General features: G+C 45.6%; 2 protein-coding genes across 5 annotated transcripts in view; one reads left to right on the top strand and one right to left on the bottom strand.

Moving 5' to 3' along the window:
- Positions 1 to 176: 176 nt before the first annotated feature.
- Positions 177 to 7,318, bottom strand: Ybey (ybeY metalloendoribonuclease). 2 transcript variants are annotated; one of them, XM_046439179.2, is made up of 4 exons: positions 6,751 to 7,316; positions 4,771 to 4,899; positions 2,775 to 2,843; positions 177 to 1,531 (listed from the first exon to the last, which is right to left on the bottom strand). In XM_046439179.2, the coding sequence occupies exons 1-4, from the start codon at positions 6,958 to 6,960 to the stop codon at positions 1,445 to 1,447; spliced, it is 495 nt and encodes a 164-aa protein (XP_046295135.1). In that variant the 5' UTR covers positions 6,961 to 7,316; the 3' UTR covers positions 177 to 1,444. The 2 variants fall into 2 exon arrangements, with proteins under 2 accessions (XP_046295135.1, XP_046295137.1); XM_046439181.2 differs by lacking the exon at positions 2,775 to 2,843 and having other exon boundaries at positions 6,751 to 7,318.
- A 7-nt stretch (positions 7,319 to 7,325) lies between these two features.
- Mcm3ap (minichromosome maintenance complex component 3 associated protein) overlaps positions 7,326 to 16,290 on the top strand; it is a 44,670-nt gene continuing 35,705 nt past the window's right edge. Inside the window, exons 1-5 of one of the 3 annotated variants that reach the window (XM_046439178.2) lie at positions 7,326 to 7,919; positions 8,226 to 9,514; positions 9,717 to 9,937; positions 13,733 to 13,811; positions 14,066 to 14,207. In XM_046439178.2, the coding sequence (XP_046295134.1) occupies positions 8,311 to 9,514; positions 9,717 to 9,937; positions 13,733 to 13,811; positions 14,066 to 14,207 (1,646 nt within the window). In that variant the 5' untranslated portion in view covers positions 7,326 to 7,919; positions 8,226 to 8,310. The remainder of the gene's footprint in view (positions 7,920 to 8,225; positions 9,515 to 9,716; positions 9,938 to 13,732; positions 13,812 to 14,065; positions 14,208 to 16,290) is intronic. The other 2 variants (XM_046439177.2, XM_058577317.1) reach the window with 2 other exon arrangements.

The raw sequence follows: 16,290 nt of genomic DNA, 5'->3' as shown, positions 1-16,290 counted from the left end.
CTGAGAGCAATCTTAACTATAAGTAGGTCAGGCACAGTCAGCAGTGACTGCAGAACCAGCGCAGGCCAATTCCACATCCAGAGAGCCAGGGGACAATCCAGGCTAAGAAAGGTAGAGTTGAGGGGAAAAACGTTAGAAACACTGGATGCCACAGGAATCAAATGCATGCTCAGAAGTCACTTGGCAAGGCAAAGTTTACTTCTGCAGAAAGGTGTGCTACCAAAGAGAATCTGACAGCAAGCACCCCTGGGTGGGCAGTCGGCCTGCTTTTATCTCTAATGCAGCACTGCCTTGGCTCTGATAGGAGCAGCTCGGGGTTACAATCTTCATGATTAGGTAGCTTTAAAATTGAGTGGGAAAAGTGAAGGGCTTTAGTTGAAATGGCCACAATTGGATCTTACATCCCCATTAAGGCTAAATACTATATTCTGAAAATGGACCACTGAACTTTCTCACAGAAAGGCACTCCGTGCTTCTGGATCATTTAATGGGAGACACAAGGATTAGGATCATAGTATCACCAGGTTTCATGGTTCAAAGCCTTCAAGAGGCTACATGTTACCGCCATGAGATCCATAGTCCTACCTAGCCTATTGAGCCATTTGGCAGAGTAGGAACCTGGGAGGGGCCAGGTTCAAAAACCCTGCCTTTGCAAGCTCTGCAACTCCAGGCTTATTTCAATTTTCAGAGGATAAACAGGAAATACCAACCAAGGGAGATTTCCTGCAGAAGGACGTTGGTGCTTCATCTCCTGGAGGGAACAGAGCAGGCATAGGGCAGGTGTGGTGGTGGGGAGCCATAGCCCACCAGCTTCCTCACCTCCACCCTTGCATGCCATGTGGTCCTCGGCAGCTGAGGTCTTGGGGGAGATGAGAGGGAGGAGCCTCTGTGTCGGTGGCATCCATTCAGGTCAAGTATGGTGCACCTATTGCTGGCAGGCCACCCTTGTCCTAGTCACTCTTCTCAGGGGTAGCAAGGCTCAGGCACAGAGAACCTGAGGGTGAGACTCCAGCACTCTCCAGCATGTGCATCTGCAGGAGCTGTCCCTAGGAAGGAGGAAGCATGGGTGCTCTGGGCGGTGGTGTCCACTCCCAGGCAGGCTGCAGGGGTAGACAAAGCTTTTCCACCAAAGCTCTTCAGTTCTTCAGGGTGGAAGACTGGCAGACCCTAAAGAAGCATATGGGGTTTACCATTCCCTCCCTCCACTGTAAAGGCTTACAACTATTCTGCTTAGTAAGAAAACAATCTGCTGTGTCCTAAACAAAGGGACAGATACTTCTCTGGTAGTTCAAGAAACCAAGTTCCACTCCTAGAATTTAGCCTCAGCATGGGCTGGCGCCTCTGTGGCCCCCAGCACAGCACGACCAGTACAGCGGCAGTCTGGAGCTCCTTGGTTCTAGGTACACCCCTCCAACAAGTCCTGGAACCTGGAGCCTCCGCTGCATCAGAAGAGGCCCCTGCTCAGGGGCTGGAGCCTTGCTCCTGTTCGACGCCTCAACTCCTCCAGCACTTGCTCCTCCTGGCGGTACATCTGGAAGACAGAAACCCTGGCTAGCTGGCCAGCCTCCAGGACCCTCACACCACCTCCCTGACTCTGCCCAGGGGTCACCTTCTGGGGAAGCCCCTCCCTGCAGCCCTTGGTGGGCAAAGACCTAGCAGGCCAGGCCTCACAGCTCCCTCACAGGCCCAAGGGCAGCACCGAGTTCTGTGCTCCTTACTGCAGAACTTGCCAGCAAAGCTAAAGAGCAGCCCTAGAGCAGGGAATGTGAAAGGGGTGGGACAAGGGAGGGAAGAAGTGGGCGCAGGAGGGGTGGTAAGAGGCAGTAGAGGGCCAGGGCAAGGTCTGGTGGTGGCCATGGGGTGGCAGCAGGGAATGTGTGGGAGGCTGGGGGAGGAGCCAGGGTGGACCTAGCCAGCAGATGCTAGGCAAGGGCTCAACCACTGAGCTATACCCCTGCCCAGGGGGACTTTTTATCTTATTTTTTTTTTTCATATATTTTTTAGTTGTAGATGGACACAATGCCTTTTAATTATTTATTTTATGTGGTGCTGAGGATCAGACCCAGGGCCTCACAGGTGCTAGGCAACCTCTCTACCACTAAACCACAACCTCAGCCCAGCTTTTATCTTAACTGGAAAATGTTTTTCAAGTCTTTGATGGTCTGGGGATATAGCTCAGTTGGTAGAGTGCTTGCCTCAAGTCTTTGAAAGGAGACTCTTTGCTTACAAACTTAACCTGAGTCAACTGGTGCTCCGAGCACCACGGAGCTTCATAAATGCGGAGCCCAAACCATGCCCTCAGAGGAAAAAAGCTGTCAATTCACTTTACAGAAGGGCCTCAATCCCTACTAAATGATCTCTAAATGATAAGCTTTCCAGGCGCAGCAGTTACTGGTGCTGAGGTGCATTTAATTTTCAAAACTTTTTTTTTTTTTTAATTCTAATACTGCTAGAAGCATCTGCCCGATTTTTTTATTTTTTTAATAAAGCGCAGTCAAGAGCTGGGTGTGGTGGCATGTGCCTGTAATCCCAGTGGCTCTGTCGGGAGGCTCAAACAGGAGGCTCCTGAAAAGCCAGCCTCAGCAATGACAGGCCCTAGGCAACTCAGTAAAAAAATACAAAATAGGGCTGAGGATGTGACTCAGTGGTCAAGTGCCCCTGAGTTCAATCCCCAGAACCAAAAAAAAAAAAAAAAAAGCAGAGTGGGCTGCCTGAGACCATTGGGTACATGGGTGCATGGGAGTAGCAAGGCCTGGGCCTCGGCCATCTCCTACCTCCTGCCACTCCTCCTCCGAGCTGTGTGTGAAGCCTAGAAGGTGACAGAGTCCATGGGTGGCTGTGACCTGTTGGAATTACATTCTTATTATTTATTTTGAGACAGGTCTTGCTAGGTTGCTTGCCTCCAACTGGCCATCCTCCTGCCTTAGCCTCTAGAGTAGCTGAGATTACAAGTATGTGCCACCATGCCCAGCTCTCTCCTATTTTGAATGGGAACAACCCACCAAATTCATACTAGAAATATGAGTGCTACTGGGAGCTAGGCACAGGGCTGGGGAGGGGCAATCAGGACTCAACTATTCACTTTTGGGAGCAGCAGCATTGATGATGGGACAGGATTAGAGTTTAGCAGCCTGGCTCTGTGGTATCATCTGCAGCTTGGGAGGCTGAGACAGAATGTCATTTGAAACCATGAGTTTGATACCAGCCTGGGCAACATAGTGAGCCAGACCTCAGTTTTAAAAAATAAGTAAACTGGGCATGATGGCCCATGCTTATAATCCCAGTAATTAGGGAGGCTGAAGCAGGAGAATCCCAAGTTCAAGGCCAGTCTGGGTAACTTAGTGAAACCCTGTCTCAAGAGAAAAAATAAAAAGGGCTGGTGGTTTGGCTCAGAAAAAATAGAGTACCCATGGGTTTAATCTCTAGTACTGACAGAAGGGGAAGTAAGTGAATAAGTGAATAAAGAGTTACGGGACAGAAGGAGAGTTATGAGAAAGACGAGTGGGTGGGCGTGGCCTGGCTGACCACCCTGAACTGAGGGCACAGCTTGCATCCCTGGCTCAAACCCGGATGAGAAGCCCTCTGACTGGGGCACACAAGAGTAAAACATAGGTCAGGGGCCTGGAGAAGACCCAAATTTTACTGATTTCTGTGTGCAGAGTTTTGGTGTGATAGCAGGGCAGGGGTTGGGGGTCAGATGTGGGTAGGTCTGGAGAGGGCATCTGGGGCAGAGTGAGGAGATAGGCTTCTGACATGAGACAAAGCCCGGAGCAGGGAAGGGGAAGAGGGAAGATTGTGGCAGGTTAGGAACCCTCTTCTGAGCAGGTGGCAGCATGTGAACCTGGCTGCAACTTGTCTGAGGTCCCACAGGATGGGCTTAGGGATCTGGGGAGGCCAGAGGCTAGCTGGTGTGAAGATCATGACTCCCTCTGGGGTGGGGATGGAGGGAGAGGGTTTAGTCAGAGTGAGATGTCTTGAGGCTGGTGACATGGAGGTAGGAGGGGAGGGCTGAAGGAGGGTGCTGTTGGGACTCAGTCCCTAGCAGAGCTGGCCTAGCCTATGCCTATGAGAACTGGGGTCCTAGGAGTAGTAGACTGGCACTCACTGGGGGGAAATAGGGTACCCCTCAGGGAAGGCTCTGGAGGTGTGGGGTGGGAGACTGGAAGGAGAGGTCCAGGGCCACTGCCTTGGAGGGGCATAGCTGCTGGCCACAAAGTACCGAAGCCTGCATTGGGCCACTTGATGTCACTTTCAGGAAGACAGTGTGCAACCTCCTCCCTGGCACACTGCATCCAGACAGAGTATTCAGGGTCCAGGCTACACCCTTCACAGTGGGCTTCCTGGGAAGTTCTGCTTTCAGTCACTCAGAGGCCCTAGTATGCCCCCAAAATAGCTCAGGTTGTATCTGTTCTGCCAAAGGGAAGCATCTCAGCTCAATCTGTAAGCACATTAAATATGACTCCAGGCACACTCACTTTTCAGAATCCTCTTCTTTGTTTTGTGTCAAACTGAGGGGAGACAAATCTGGAGGGTCCTGGGGCTTGCAACCTCCCTGTTTTGGGAATCTTAATAGAAAGCTGATGCTGCAGGCTGGGTTAGTAAAAGGCAGCCTGTTGTCTCTGGAGATGAAAGCTGAGAAGGCTCCTGGCTGCTCGTCTCTCTCCATGTGTAGGCTCTCCCACAGCAACCATTTGTGCCCACAGACAATAGTGGGAACACGAGTCTCCTCAACCCCTCCCCATGCTCCATGAGGTCAGCATCCCCACTTACAGTCAGCGTGTCGTAGTAATCCTCGTTTTCTTTGCACTGCTGAAAGATATACTCCACTCCTAGGAAAATGTCTCCCAAATTACAGTCATCCAGACAACCAGGTTGGGGAAGTTCACCTGCTTTCAGATTCTAAAAAATGAGGGAACAGAGGTAAGGTTACTGCCTTGGGGACAGAAATCTGACCAGGAGAGCCCAGCTCAGAGTCTGAGGTGTAGGATACTGGACTCCACTACCACATGAAGCTCAAGTTGTATGCCTGAGGCCCAGCACCAGCAAGGGCCCAAGGGGGAAGACCGCACAGCCACTAAACAAGTGACCTTAAGTGCTTCCACCTTGACAACTGAGTTACTTCCCATTTCTTTCATTTCTTCTAACAGGGAGTCACACAGACACAGAATTTTGAGAGCTAAATCAGCAGCCCACTGACACAATTTTATATTTCTATTCTTTCTACTTCCCATTTTTTCCTAAACAGTCTTTCACATTCTCCCACAGAAAGACTGAAGACCAGCTGAGGACTGTTCCCACTAACCCAGTCATCTATGCCTGGATATTTAGGATGCTTCCATTTTTTTTCCCTACTAAGGAAAACAGTATTTAATATTATACAGTTAATACTGTATTTTCTTCCTTCTTTGAATTCGTTTCCTCAGGTGTGACATTAGTGGATTAGAGTATATAGGTATTTTTTAAAATATTTTTTTTAGTTGTTGATAGACCTTTATTTTATTTATGTATTTATATGTGGTGCTGAGAATCGAACCAAACCCAGCCCCTCACACACGCCAGGCAAGTGTGCTACCCTGAGCTGCAGCCCCAGCCCCGGTATGTTTTTTTAAAAACATTTTTTAGTTGTAGGTGGACACCACATATATATATATATACATATATATACACACACACACACATATATATATATATATATATATATATATATTTGTTTATTTATTTTTATGTGGTGCTGAGGATTGAACCGAGTGCTTCACACATGCTAGGCAAATGCTCTACCTCTTAGCCACAACCCCAGTCCCCTATATGTATGTTTCAAAGGCTCTGGAAGCACTATATGTTGACAAATTGTTTTTCAAAAGCGTTACTCCAATTTATACTGTTAGTAACAATGATTGAAGCCTTGTATTCACATAATATAGTTACCTGTAGCTACTACATTGTATCTGTTGAAAATATAAGTCCTAGTTTCTTTTATTTTCACTCTTTATGTATGGCACTAGGGACTGAAACCAGGGTCACTCTATCACTGAATTATATCCCCAACCTTTTCTAATTGTTTTCTTTTGAGACAGGGTCTCCTTGTGTTGTGGAGGTTGGCCTGGAATTTGTGAACCTCCTGCCTTAGCCTCCTGTGTTGGAGGATCACAGGTGTGTATCACTGTGAGTGGTTCAGTGTAATTTTCCATTTTTTGGATCCAAACATATTTAGTTACACTAAAAAAACTGCAGAAGCACTTTACTTCTTTAATTTGCTGATTGCACTACAGGTGAGATGGTGGAGTCTAGTCACCTGGGCTCAATGGGGGCCAGTAAGACTGTTGTCTTCACTTTTGTGTATTTTTGAAATTTTTCAAAATTAAAATTAATAACCTTGCTGGGTGCAGTGGTGCAGGCCTGTAATCCCAGCTGCCCGGGAGGCTGAGACAGGACCAGCCTCAGCTGGGATGTGGCTCAGGGGTCGAGTGCCCCTGAGTTCAATCCCCAGTACCAAAAAAAAAAAAAAAAAAAAAAAATTAAGAACCTTGTCTGGGGCTGGGGCTGTAGCTCAGTGGTAGAGTGCTTGTCTTGCCTACATGAGGCCCTGGGTTCCATCCCAGCACCACATTAAAAAAACAACAACAACAACAACAAAAAAAACGAATAAATAAATAAAAATGAAGATATTTTTAAAAAACCTTGTCTGTGATGCAACTAACACAGGCAATGGATTCTGTAAGGTTAGACAAGAGGAGGAACATATTTTCTTACCTCATGAAATGGAAAAGAAAGCACATCGGTTGGGACGTCTTTCTTTCTGTAGATCCTATTAATGTGCTGAATGTTCTTGTTGTCAACACAGATGATTCCCAGGTCAAATTTCTGTACTCCCAAAATATTCCTCACAACCTCCATCTTCCTGCGAAGCGGCACCCTCCTAAAGGGGATCACTCGCTGCAGATTTCTGATCACCAAGGTCATGGCAGGAAAAGCCTGACCGCTAAAGCCGTTCCGGTGGAACCTGTGGTCGCGGGTTCAAAGACGACCCTCAGTCCGGGAACCGACAGCTCGCACCTCAGACCATCCTCCCTGGCGGAACGGCTTAACAATCTGGAGGGAATTTACATTCGCCCTGGGAAGTACGAAACCGAGGGACAGGGCGGCGCGGGGAGAAGCGGGCGTGGACCCGGCGGGCGGGGAAGGGGCGGTGAGCGCCGGTGCTCCCGGGGCGCCCGGCGCGGCGGACCGACGCCCGGCAACGCACTGCTCCGCGCCGGAAGTGGGGTCCGGCGTCCTGACCGGAGCCGGGAGCGGCAGCCCGGGGCTGCGCACAGGAGCAGGGACCAGCGGGCTCGCGCAGTGGGCGGGCCGCTCGCCGGAAACCCGCCGGAAGCCCGCAGAGCGGAACCTGAATGCGGCGGCCTGGACGGACCCGCGCTAAGCGGACCGGAAGTTGGTCCGTTTTCGTTTTCTGCCCTCTGCCCCCAGCTGAGCGCCGCTCTCACGGCCGAGGCCGGTGCGTGCGCTGGGGTACGCCGGGACCCAGAGCGGCGAGCGGAGGAGGACCGAGAGCCGAGCGGGGCGCAGAGCGGGGCGGCGGCGCTGGCCTGGGCGTCCAGCGGCGGGCTGTGAGCGCCGGCCCTGCCAGCTCCCTTGGGCGCCCGGCGTCTCTACGGCGCGCGGCCAGCCGAGCCTGCAGGGCGGCCTGCTGGGGTCCCCGCCGGCGCCTCCGTCGCAGGCCGCTCGGCGCCCGGGCGGCTGCCAGCGCAGAAGGAAACGTACTTCTAGGCCTGGGAAAAGTTTTCCGTGCTCCAGTTACTCTGAGGAAAATTGAATGGGAGGAAACGCTGAAACAGTAACGTTTTCACAGTGTTACTTTGTGACTCTCTGGCCTCGGAGGTTGGAAGACTCTGGCGAGTTCCCCTTTAAAGTAGAAAGGTGTAAGTAACGACCTTCATTCTTTTTGCCAAATGACTTTTCACCAATTTATCAGCTCAGTAAGATAGATTTTTATTTTAATCTTAAAGGATCAGGATTTAAACTTAGGTAACATAGTACTTTATTTGTACCACCCTGTGCCCCTGCTCACCAACAAAAAGAATCTATGGGCTCTCAGTAGAAAATAAGATTGTTTAGTCCTCTGCATTGCCTGCCTTTTCATTAATTATCCTTAGAGTGTGACGGGTGACTCAAGACCCAGTCTTCTTGCAGGAGGTGCTGTGATGATCTGAATTTATGTCTTTCAGCTTATCTTGGTGCAACAGACTGTTTGAGGAAGCGGAATAATTTTGTACACTTAGTATTTATTGTCTTCTAATAATTGAATCAAAGATGAACCCAACCAACCCTTTTGGTGGGCAGCAGCCTAGTACTTTTGCAGCATCTTCTAGTAGTTCAGTGGGAACATTTCAGGCCAAACCCCCATTTCGGTTTGGTCAGCCTTCTCTTTTTGGGCAAAGCAATACACTATCTGGGAAGAACACAGGATTCTCACAGGTACCTGGCTTTGTGGCACCTTCCTCTTCAGTGCAAACGTTTGGACTCACCCAAACCTCAAGTTCTGGACTCTTTTCTGGACTTGAACACACTCCCTTTGTAGCTGTCTCTGGGCCTTCAAGTTCATCTGTGTCTGGAAATGCAGGATTTAGTTTCAAATCACCCACTAGCCTTGGGGTTTTCCCAAGTACTTCTACTTTTGGATCAGAATCTGGAGAAATAGCAAGCTGTGGTTTTGGGAAAACCGAATTCAGCTTTAAACCTCTGGAAAATGCAGTGTTCAGACCAATACTGGGGACTGAGTCCGAACCAGAGAGAACCCAGAGCCAAATTACTTCTGGGTTTTTCACATTTTCCCACCCAATTAGTAGTGGACCTGGAGGCTTGGCTTCTTTTTCCTTTCCTCAGGTGACAAGTAGTTCAGCTACCAATTCAAATTTTACCTTTTCAAAACCAGTTAGTAGTAGTAATTCATCATCTGCTTTTACCCCTGCTTTGTCAAACCAAAATGTAGAGGAGGAGAAGAGAGAACCTAAATCAATTTTTGGAAGTTCTAATAGTAGCTTCAGTAGCTTCCCCATATCATCTTCTGGGTCTTTGGGGGAACCATTCCCTGTAAACAAAACGGGTATCCGACCAGGGTGTGAAGAAGCTGTTTCCCAGGTGGAGCCACTTCCCAGCCTCATGAAAGGACTGAAAAGGAAAGAGGACCAGGATCGTTCCCCTAGGAGGCATGGCCACGAGGCAGAAGACTCAGACCCTTTGTCAAGGGGTGACCATCCTCCAGATAAACGGCCTGTGCGCCTGAATCGACCTCGAGGAGGCACTTTGTTTGGTCGGACAATACAGGATGTCTTCAAAAGCAATAAAGAAGTATGTCGTCTGGGCAACAAAGAATCTAGAAAGGAAGTTGGCTTTGTGGAGTCCGGGGAAAGTGACCACATGGCTATCCCAGGAGGGAGTCAGTCTGTCCTGGCACCCTCCCGGCTTCCAGGTGTGAATAAAGAGGAAGAAACTGAAGGTAGAGATAAAAAAGAAGGTGAGTTCTTAAAATGTATAATGCAGAGTAAATCTTGCTGGCAGGCTCTCCGTGAGTTTCCTGGGTATTAGCTTGTTTTTTCTGTTAGTTCTCTGTAAGTAGAACTTAAGGGATCCTTGGAGCAGGCCTTACATCCATGAACTTTTTCTTGTTTGAAGATGTTGCATTTGATGGTTTATGTTTCCATTGTCCTAACCCCTAGATTCTCTAAGGGGAACTATGCGTCAGAGTAAAAGAAGCGAGAGCACAGACAGTCTTGGGGGCTTGTCTCCCACTGAAGTCACAGCAATCCAGTGCAAGAACATCCCTGACTATCTCAATGACAGAACTATTCTGGAGAACCACTTTAGCAAAATTGCTAAAGTACAGCGCATCTTTACCAGGCGCAGCAAGAAGCTTGCAGTAGTGCATTTTTTTGATCATGTGAGTACTTCTGACTTGCCATTCACTACTGCAGATTTGACTTTTGTTGCTTTTGAACTGCTTAAAAGTGACACATTCTTCAGTTTTTTGCTTTCTAGAACATAGAGAAAGCACTCAAATTTTATCTCTCTCTTGTCCTGGAGAGCCTTGGATTGTTTATTTCATAACCTGGAATCTTGAAAGGCTTGAGGTGCCAGTGCTCTAGGAAAGCTCTGAGTGTTTCAACAGTCTAGCCCTCTGAAAGGCTTGGGAGTGGCTCTGTAACCACACAGCACTTTTTCAAACTTGAGTTTTCTGGTTTTGTTTTTCTTTAATTGATCATAGTACATGAACACCATAAATATTCTAATAATACAAAGAAAATGTGAAATCTCTTGTAATCCTGTCCTCCAGAAACAACTGGTGGGTTTGCACCAACTCTCAACATTTTTGTAATCCATGGGTTGTAGGTTACATGCGCAGATGCATTGCTCATGTTATGCAGCTTTATATGTTTATTATTTTTTCTAAATATTCTTATGGAAAAAATAATGTTCTTAAGTTTTGTTTTTTTTTTTGGTGGGGAGGGAGTACTGGGGATCAAACCCGGGGGCACTTTACCACTGAGCTACATCCTTAGCCCTTTTTTTATTTTCATTTTGAGACAGGGTCTTGCTAAGTTGCTGAGGATCTTGAGAAGTTGCTGAGACTGGCCTCAAACTTGTGATCCTCCTGCTTTAGCCTCCCAGGTTGCTGGGATTAAAAGTGTATGCCCCATGCCTGACTTTATAAGAATTTATAAAGAAGAAAGCATGTTTTCATAGCTTTTAATTTTATTTACTTTATATATATGTTTATATATGTATTTTAACAATTTTTTTAGTTGTAGATGGACACAACACCTTTATTTTGTTTATTTACTTTTATGTGGTGCGGAGGACCAGATTCAGTGCGTCACACATGGTAGGCACCATTGAGCTATAACCCCAGCCCCTATATATTTATTTTTAATTAGTTAATTGTTTTGGTACCTGGGATTGAACCCAGGGATGCTTAACCACTGAGCCATTCCCCAATCCTTTTTATTTTTTGAGACAGGGTTTTGCTAAATTGTTTAGGGTCTCACTAAGTTGCTGAGGCTGGCTTTAAACTTGTGATTCTCCTACCACAGCCTCCTGAGCTGCCTGGATTACAAGTGTATGTGCCTAGCTCTATATTTGTTTATTTTAAGAGGTAGGGTTTTGCTGTGGCCACACCGGCCTTGAACTCCTGAGTTCAAGAGAGAGATACTTTTACCTCAGTTTCCCAAATAGTTGGGACTACAGGTATGCAACATTGGGCCCTTCTAATCTTTAGTATTTCCCCAAATCAATAACCAGTGTCTATTTCTCCCTCCTCTCTTTTGTTTTGGTCGGGGGAGTACTGGGGACCAAACCCAGAGATGCTTAACCACTCAGCTACATCCTTAGCCCTTTTTTAATTTTTTTTTTAATTTTAATTTTTTTTTTTTTTAAGAGAGAGAGAGAGAGAATTTTAATATTTATTTTTTAGTTTTCGGCAGACACAACATCTTTGTTTGTATGTGGTGCTGAGGATCGAACCCGGGCCGCATGCATGCCAGGCGAACGCGCTACCGCTTGAGCCACATCCCCAGCCCCTTAGCCCTTTTTTAAAATTTTCTTTTTTAAAATATTTTTTTTAGTTGTAGTTGGACACAATATCTTTATTTTATTTATTGTTATGTGGTGCTGAGGATCGAACTCAGCGCCTCGCTCGTGCTAGGCCAGTGCTCTACCGCTGAGCCACAATCCCAGCCCCTTTAATGTTCATTTTGAGACAGGGTCTTGCTAAGTTGCTGAGAATCTTGAGAATTTGCTGAAACTGGCCTCAAACTTGTGATCCTCCTGCTTTAGCCTCCCAGGTTGCTGGGATTAAAAGTGTATGCCCCATGCCTGACTTTATAAGAATTTAAAAGCATGTTTTCATAACTTTTAATTTTATTTACTTGTTTGTATATATATAAAGTGGGATTCTATGGTGCATGGCATTTTATCCTGTTTATTTGCTTCCTTAGTTTTTGTCCTTTGTTTAAATTCCTAAGAGTGTAATTTAAAAAAAAAAAAATTTTTTTGTAGTTGTAGATAGTCAGCATGCCTTTATTTTATTTACTTATTTTTTTATGTGGTGCTGAGGATTGAATCCAGTGCTTCACATGTGCTAGGCCAGTGCTCTGCCACTGAGCTACAGCCCTAGCCCCTGTGTAATTTTCATGCGAAAATATTCAGTTTTAGGGGTTTTGCTATTTATTTTATTATTAAAATAATTCAGTATTATTAATTATGTTCACAGTGATGTGCAACCAGACAACTATTTCCAGAATTTTTTCATTATTGTAAACAGAAACTGTAACCATTAAGCAGTAAGTCCCCATACTGTTCCTGGTAACCTGGTAACCTCTAGGCTAATTTCTATCACTAAGAATTCACCTACTAGATATTTCATGTATGTGGAGTCATACAGTATTTGTCTTTTTGTGTGATTTATGTCAGTTAGCATTCATTGTAGCATGTATCAGAATTTGACTCCTTTTATGGGTGAATAGGATGGACCACCTTTGTTAATAAAATACTCTGTTGATGAACGTTTTGGCTTGCTTCCACCTTTTGGCTATTGTGGATAATACTGCTCTGAGTATTGTTATGTAAGTATAGGTTTGAGTCCTTGATTCCATTTTTTTGGGGTGTACACCTTGGGAGTAGACTTGCTGGATCACTTGGTAATCCTTATTTTAAAAAGTTCTGGGCTGGGGTTGTGGCTCAATGGTAAAGTGCTTGCCTGGCATGTGTGAGGAGGTACTGGTAAGAATTGTGTCCATCTAAACCTAAAAAATATTTTAAAACAAATTATGTTTTGCCTGTGTAATAAACATTAAGGTTTTTATTACATGATGTTTTTATTACATAATGGAAATAAAAATACATTGCCATTTTAATAATTTTATTGATATGGATGAAGCTGATTCCCCATGCACCCCCGCATGCCTCCCATGTCTGCTGTTACTCAAGACTGACCTCTTACCTAATGTGGTGCATATTTTTCTAGACATTGTATACGTATACAATGTGTAGTTAGTTTTGTGTGTGTGTTTTGGTTTTTTTTTTTTTTTTGGTATCAGGGATTGAACCCAGGAGCACTTTACTGCTGAGCTACATCCCTAGCCCTTTTTATATTTTATTTAGAGACAGGGTCTTGCAAAGTTGCTTAGGGCCTTGCTAAATTGCTGACTGGCTTTGAACTCTCGATCCTGCCTCAGCCTCCCAAATCACTGGGATTACAGGTGTGTGTGTATTTTGTGATAAATGGTATCACATTTCAAATATTTTTTTAGTTGTAGTTGGACACAGTATCTTTATTTTATTTATTGTTATGTGGTGCTGAGGATCGAACTCAGCGCCTCGCTGAGTTCATCATCTTGTAGTTGATATTCCTTTTGTGCTTGAGTGTGACTTGGCAATCTTTTTGTTTCTGTGTATGAAACCAGCTGGTGAGATTCATCATACCAAATGCTGAGGCCAAGTTCATGTGTTATTTCAAATAGGAGAAGTTCACATACATGCCTGTGTGATAGGTAAGGGACATGAGGGCTATGGCAGCCACAGCTGGAGACAGAAATGCAGGCAGAACATGTGGTAGGAGGAGGCACTGTTGGCTCCTTTTCATCTCTGAGTGATCTCATCATTCTGTACTGAAGTCTTAAGCCTAATGTTCTCTGGTCTCCTGCTGTCCTCATAATTCTATTACTGGACGATTTTTCAGGCATCTGCAGCCCTGGCAAGGAAGAAGGGGAAAAGTTTACATAAGGATGTGGCTATCTTTTGGCACAAGAAGAAAATAAGTGAGTTTTCAGTTATTCTTTTCATGGTCAGATGCTCTGTGCAAGTTGTTTGACCTGTGAATGTCAGTCCTTTCCCCACCACTGGTGGGGAGGCTGGCTCTGAGTGGATCCTCATGTCTCATAGTTGTTTTTTTGGGATATTTCCTAACCTCTTGTGACAATTATAAAAATATTGCTTTCTCAAAAAAGAATCTAAGTCCAGTGTCAGGAGACCTGTGATGGCATAAACTCTGTTCTGACTTCTGTGTCCTCAGGTCCCAATAAGAAACACTTTTCCCTGAAGGAGAAGAAACCTGGTGACAGTGAAGCCAGCCAGGGAACAGAGGATGCACCCTTTCAGCACTCCCCTCTTGGCAAGCCCATGGTGAGGCCTGCAGCTGGAGGCCTGAATAAAAGGTGGGTTGGTCTTTTCTGCTGATCACATTGAAGGACAGATGGGCTTAGTGTCATCTAATGACATCTGAGTAGTGGCTGAGGGACCAGGGGGATGGGAAAAAATGAGCTAGTTGCCAGGCTGGGGTTGTAGCTCAGTGTGAGTGCTCGCCTGGCATGTGTGAGGTACTGCGCTCAGTTCTCAGCACTGCATGTAAATAAAAGAACAAAATAAAGGCCCATCAACAACTAAAAAATATATTTTTAAAAAAGAGCTAATTGCCAGCAGCTTCTGGGACTGGAAAACAGGGGTCCTTCTGAAGACCGTCCCCCGCCCCGCCACCCCTACCAACCAGCATGAGCAGTGAGGAGGCTCTGGGATAGCACATCTTTGCAGGGTTGGGTCCCAGCTGAGACTGGAGAATGAGTTTTCTACATCTGGAACTTGTCATCTGCAGGGCTGATTCTGTCTCATCCTGTTCTCATAGACAAGGAGCTGAGAAGACCCTCTTTTGGGGCGGGCCTTATTTTCCATCTAGGCATTTTCTCTGGGAGAATCTCATCACAAAGCTGCTGTAATCTAGCCTGGTCTGGTCCTCTTAGCCCCAGCTATAGAGACCCTGTGGGTTATTTCCTACTCGGGGGGCTACTCACTTAGGGTGGCAGAGCTTCTGTCTGCACAAAAGGGTGCCTACCCCATGAGGCTCATGGAGTACAGTGCCCTGAGCTGGTCACCATCTCTATGCTTGTCATGTCCCATAAGGTTACCTGTAGTCCCCCCTGAAATGCTAATGCATCTCAGTAATTTTGCCCATTAAGACATCTGACTGTAATAATTGAATTCTTTTTTTTTTTTTTTTTAATATTTTGGTTTTAGTTGTAGTTGGACACAATACCTTTATTTTATTTATTTATTTATTTTTATGTGGTGCTGAGGATCAAATCCAGTGCCATGGACATGCTAGGTGAGCTCCCTACCACTGAGCCACAACCCCAGCCCCAATAATTGCATTCTTAATAAGGATTTGTTCAGCCTCTGTACAACTTCTTATAGGTTTCATTTATTGCAGTAAAGTGGATGCTCACTCCCTGGGCAGCTGTGAATTGGTGTGAGCGTGGTTGCTTTTTCATCACATGCTGCCCTGTCTGTATGGGGAACTCTTTCCCAGGGGCCCCTCCTCTGAGTTTGTGTTCTGAGAGAGCTGGCTGGCTCCTGTCCTATTTACAACTGGGCCTGCTTTGACAAGTCTCTGCCTTAACCTTTCTTTTCTTTTGGCTAGTGCATTGTTTTCCTCATTTTATTTATGTATTTATTTATTCATTTTGTGGTACTAGGAATTGAACTTGGGGCCTCACTCATGCTAAGCAAGTGCTCTACCACTGAGCTAAGTCTCCAACCTTTTTTCTATTCTTTTTTTTTTTTTTTTGAGAAAGGGTCTCACTATATTGTCTAGGCTGTCCTTGAACTTGTGATCCTCTAGCTGGGATTATAGGTGTGTCCACCCGCTTTGCAGATTCACTTTCTTTTTTTTTGATATTTATTTTTTAGTTATCGGTGGACACAGCATCTTTTTTTTGTATGTGGTGCTGGGATTGAACCCGGGCTGCACTCATGCCAGGCGAGTGTGCTACCGCTTGAGCCACATCCCCAGCCCTGCAGATTCACTTTCCATTTCATGATTGCAGTTTAATTGCTGGCTTGATTTTGATTTTTCTTTTCTCACTCAACCAGTCTTACACTGTCTTTGGCATTCAAGTTTAGAAAATGTTGAAAAACAGCTAGAAAATGGGGAAGCTGAGACCCGTTCTGCTTAGTGTGTCCTTCAACAGAAATAAAGTTGGGTATTACAGCATGTAGGCAGAGTATTTCCTTATGGCATTAAAGGTGTGTTTTTTTCCAGAATGAATTTAATTGCTTTGAGATAGAAGTCCAGAAATATTTATCTTAACTGTTTAAATTAGTTCATTTCATCTTTTAAAAACATGAAATATTTCAGAAATTATTTAAAAACTAGTAAATAATTATATTACTTTTGTGCCTGTAACCAACTTTTTTCCCCCATTGAGATGAGCTCTTGCTACATTGCTCAGACTTGTCTCAAACTCC

This window comes from Marmota monax, unplaced genomic scaffold, assembly GCF_021218885.2.
Source record: "Marmota monax isolate L192 unplaced genomic scaffold, Marmota_monax_Labrador192_F-V1.1 WCK01_AAM20220418_F8-fsc00125, whole genome shotgun sequence".
Classification (NCBI taxonomy): Eukaryota; Metazoa; Chordata; class Mammalia; order Rodentia; family Sciuridae; genus Marmota; species Marmota monax.
Note: the sequence above shows the minus strand (reverse complement) of the source record. Positions and strands in the feature narration are given on the sequence as shown.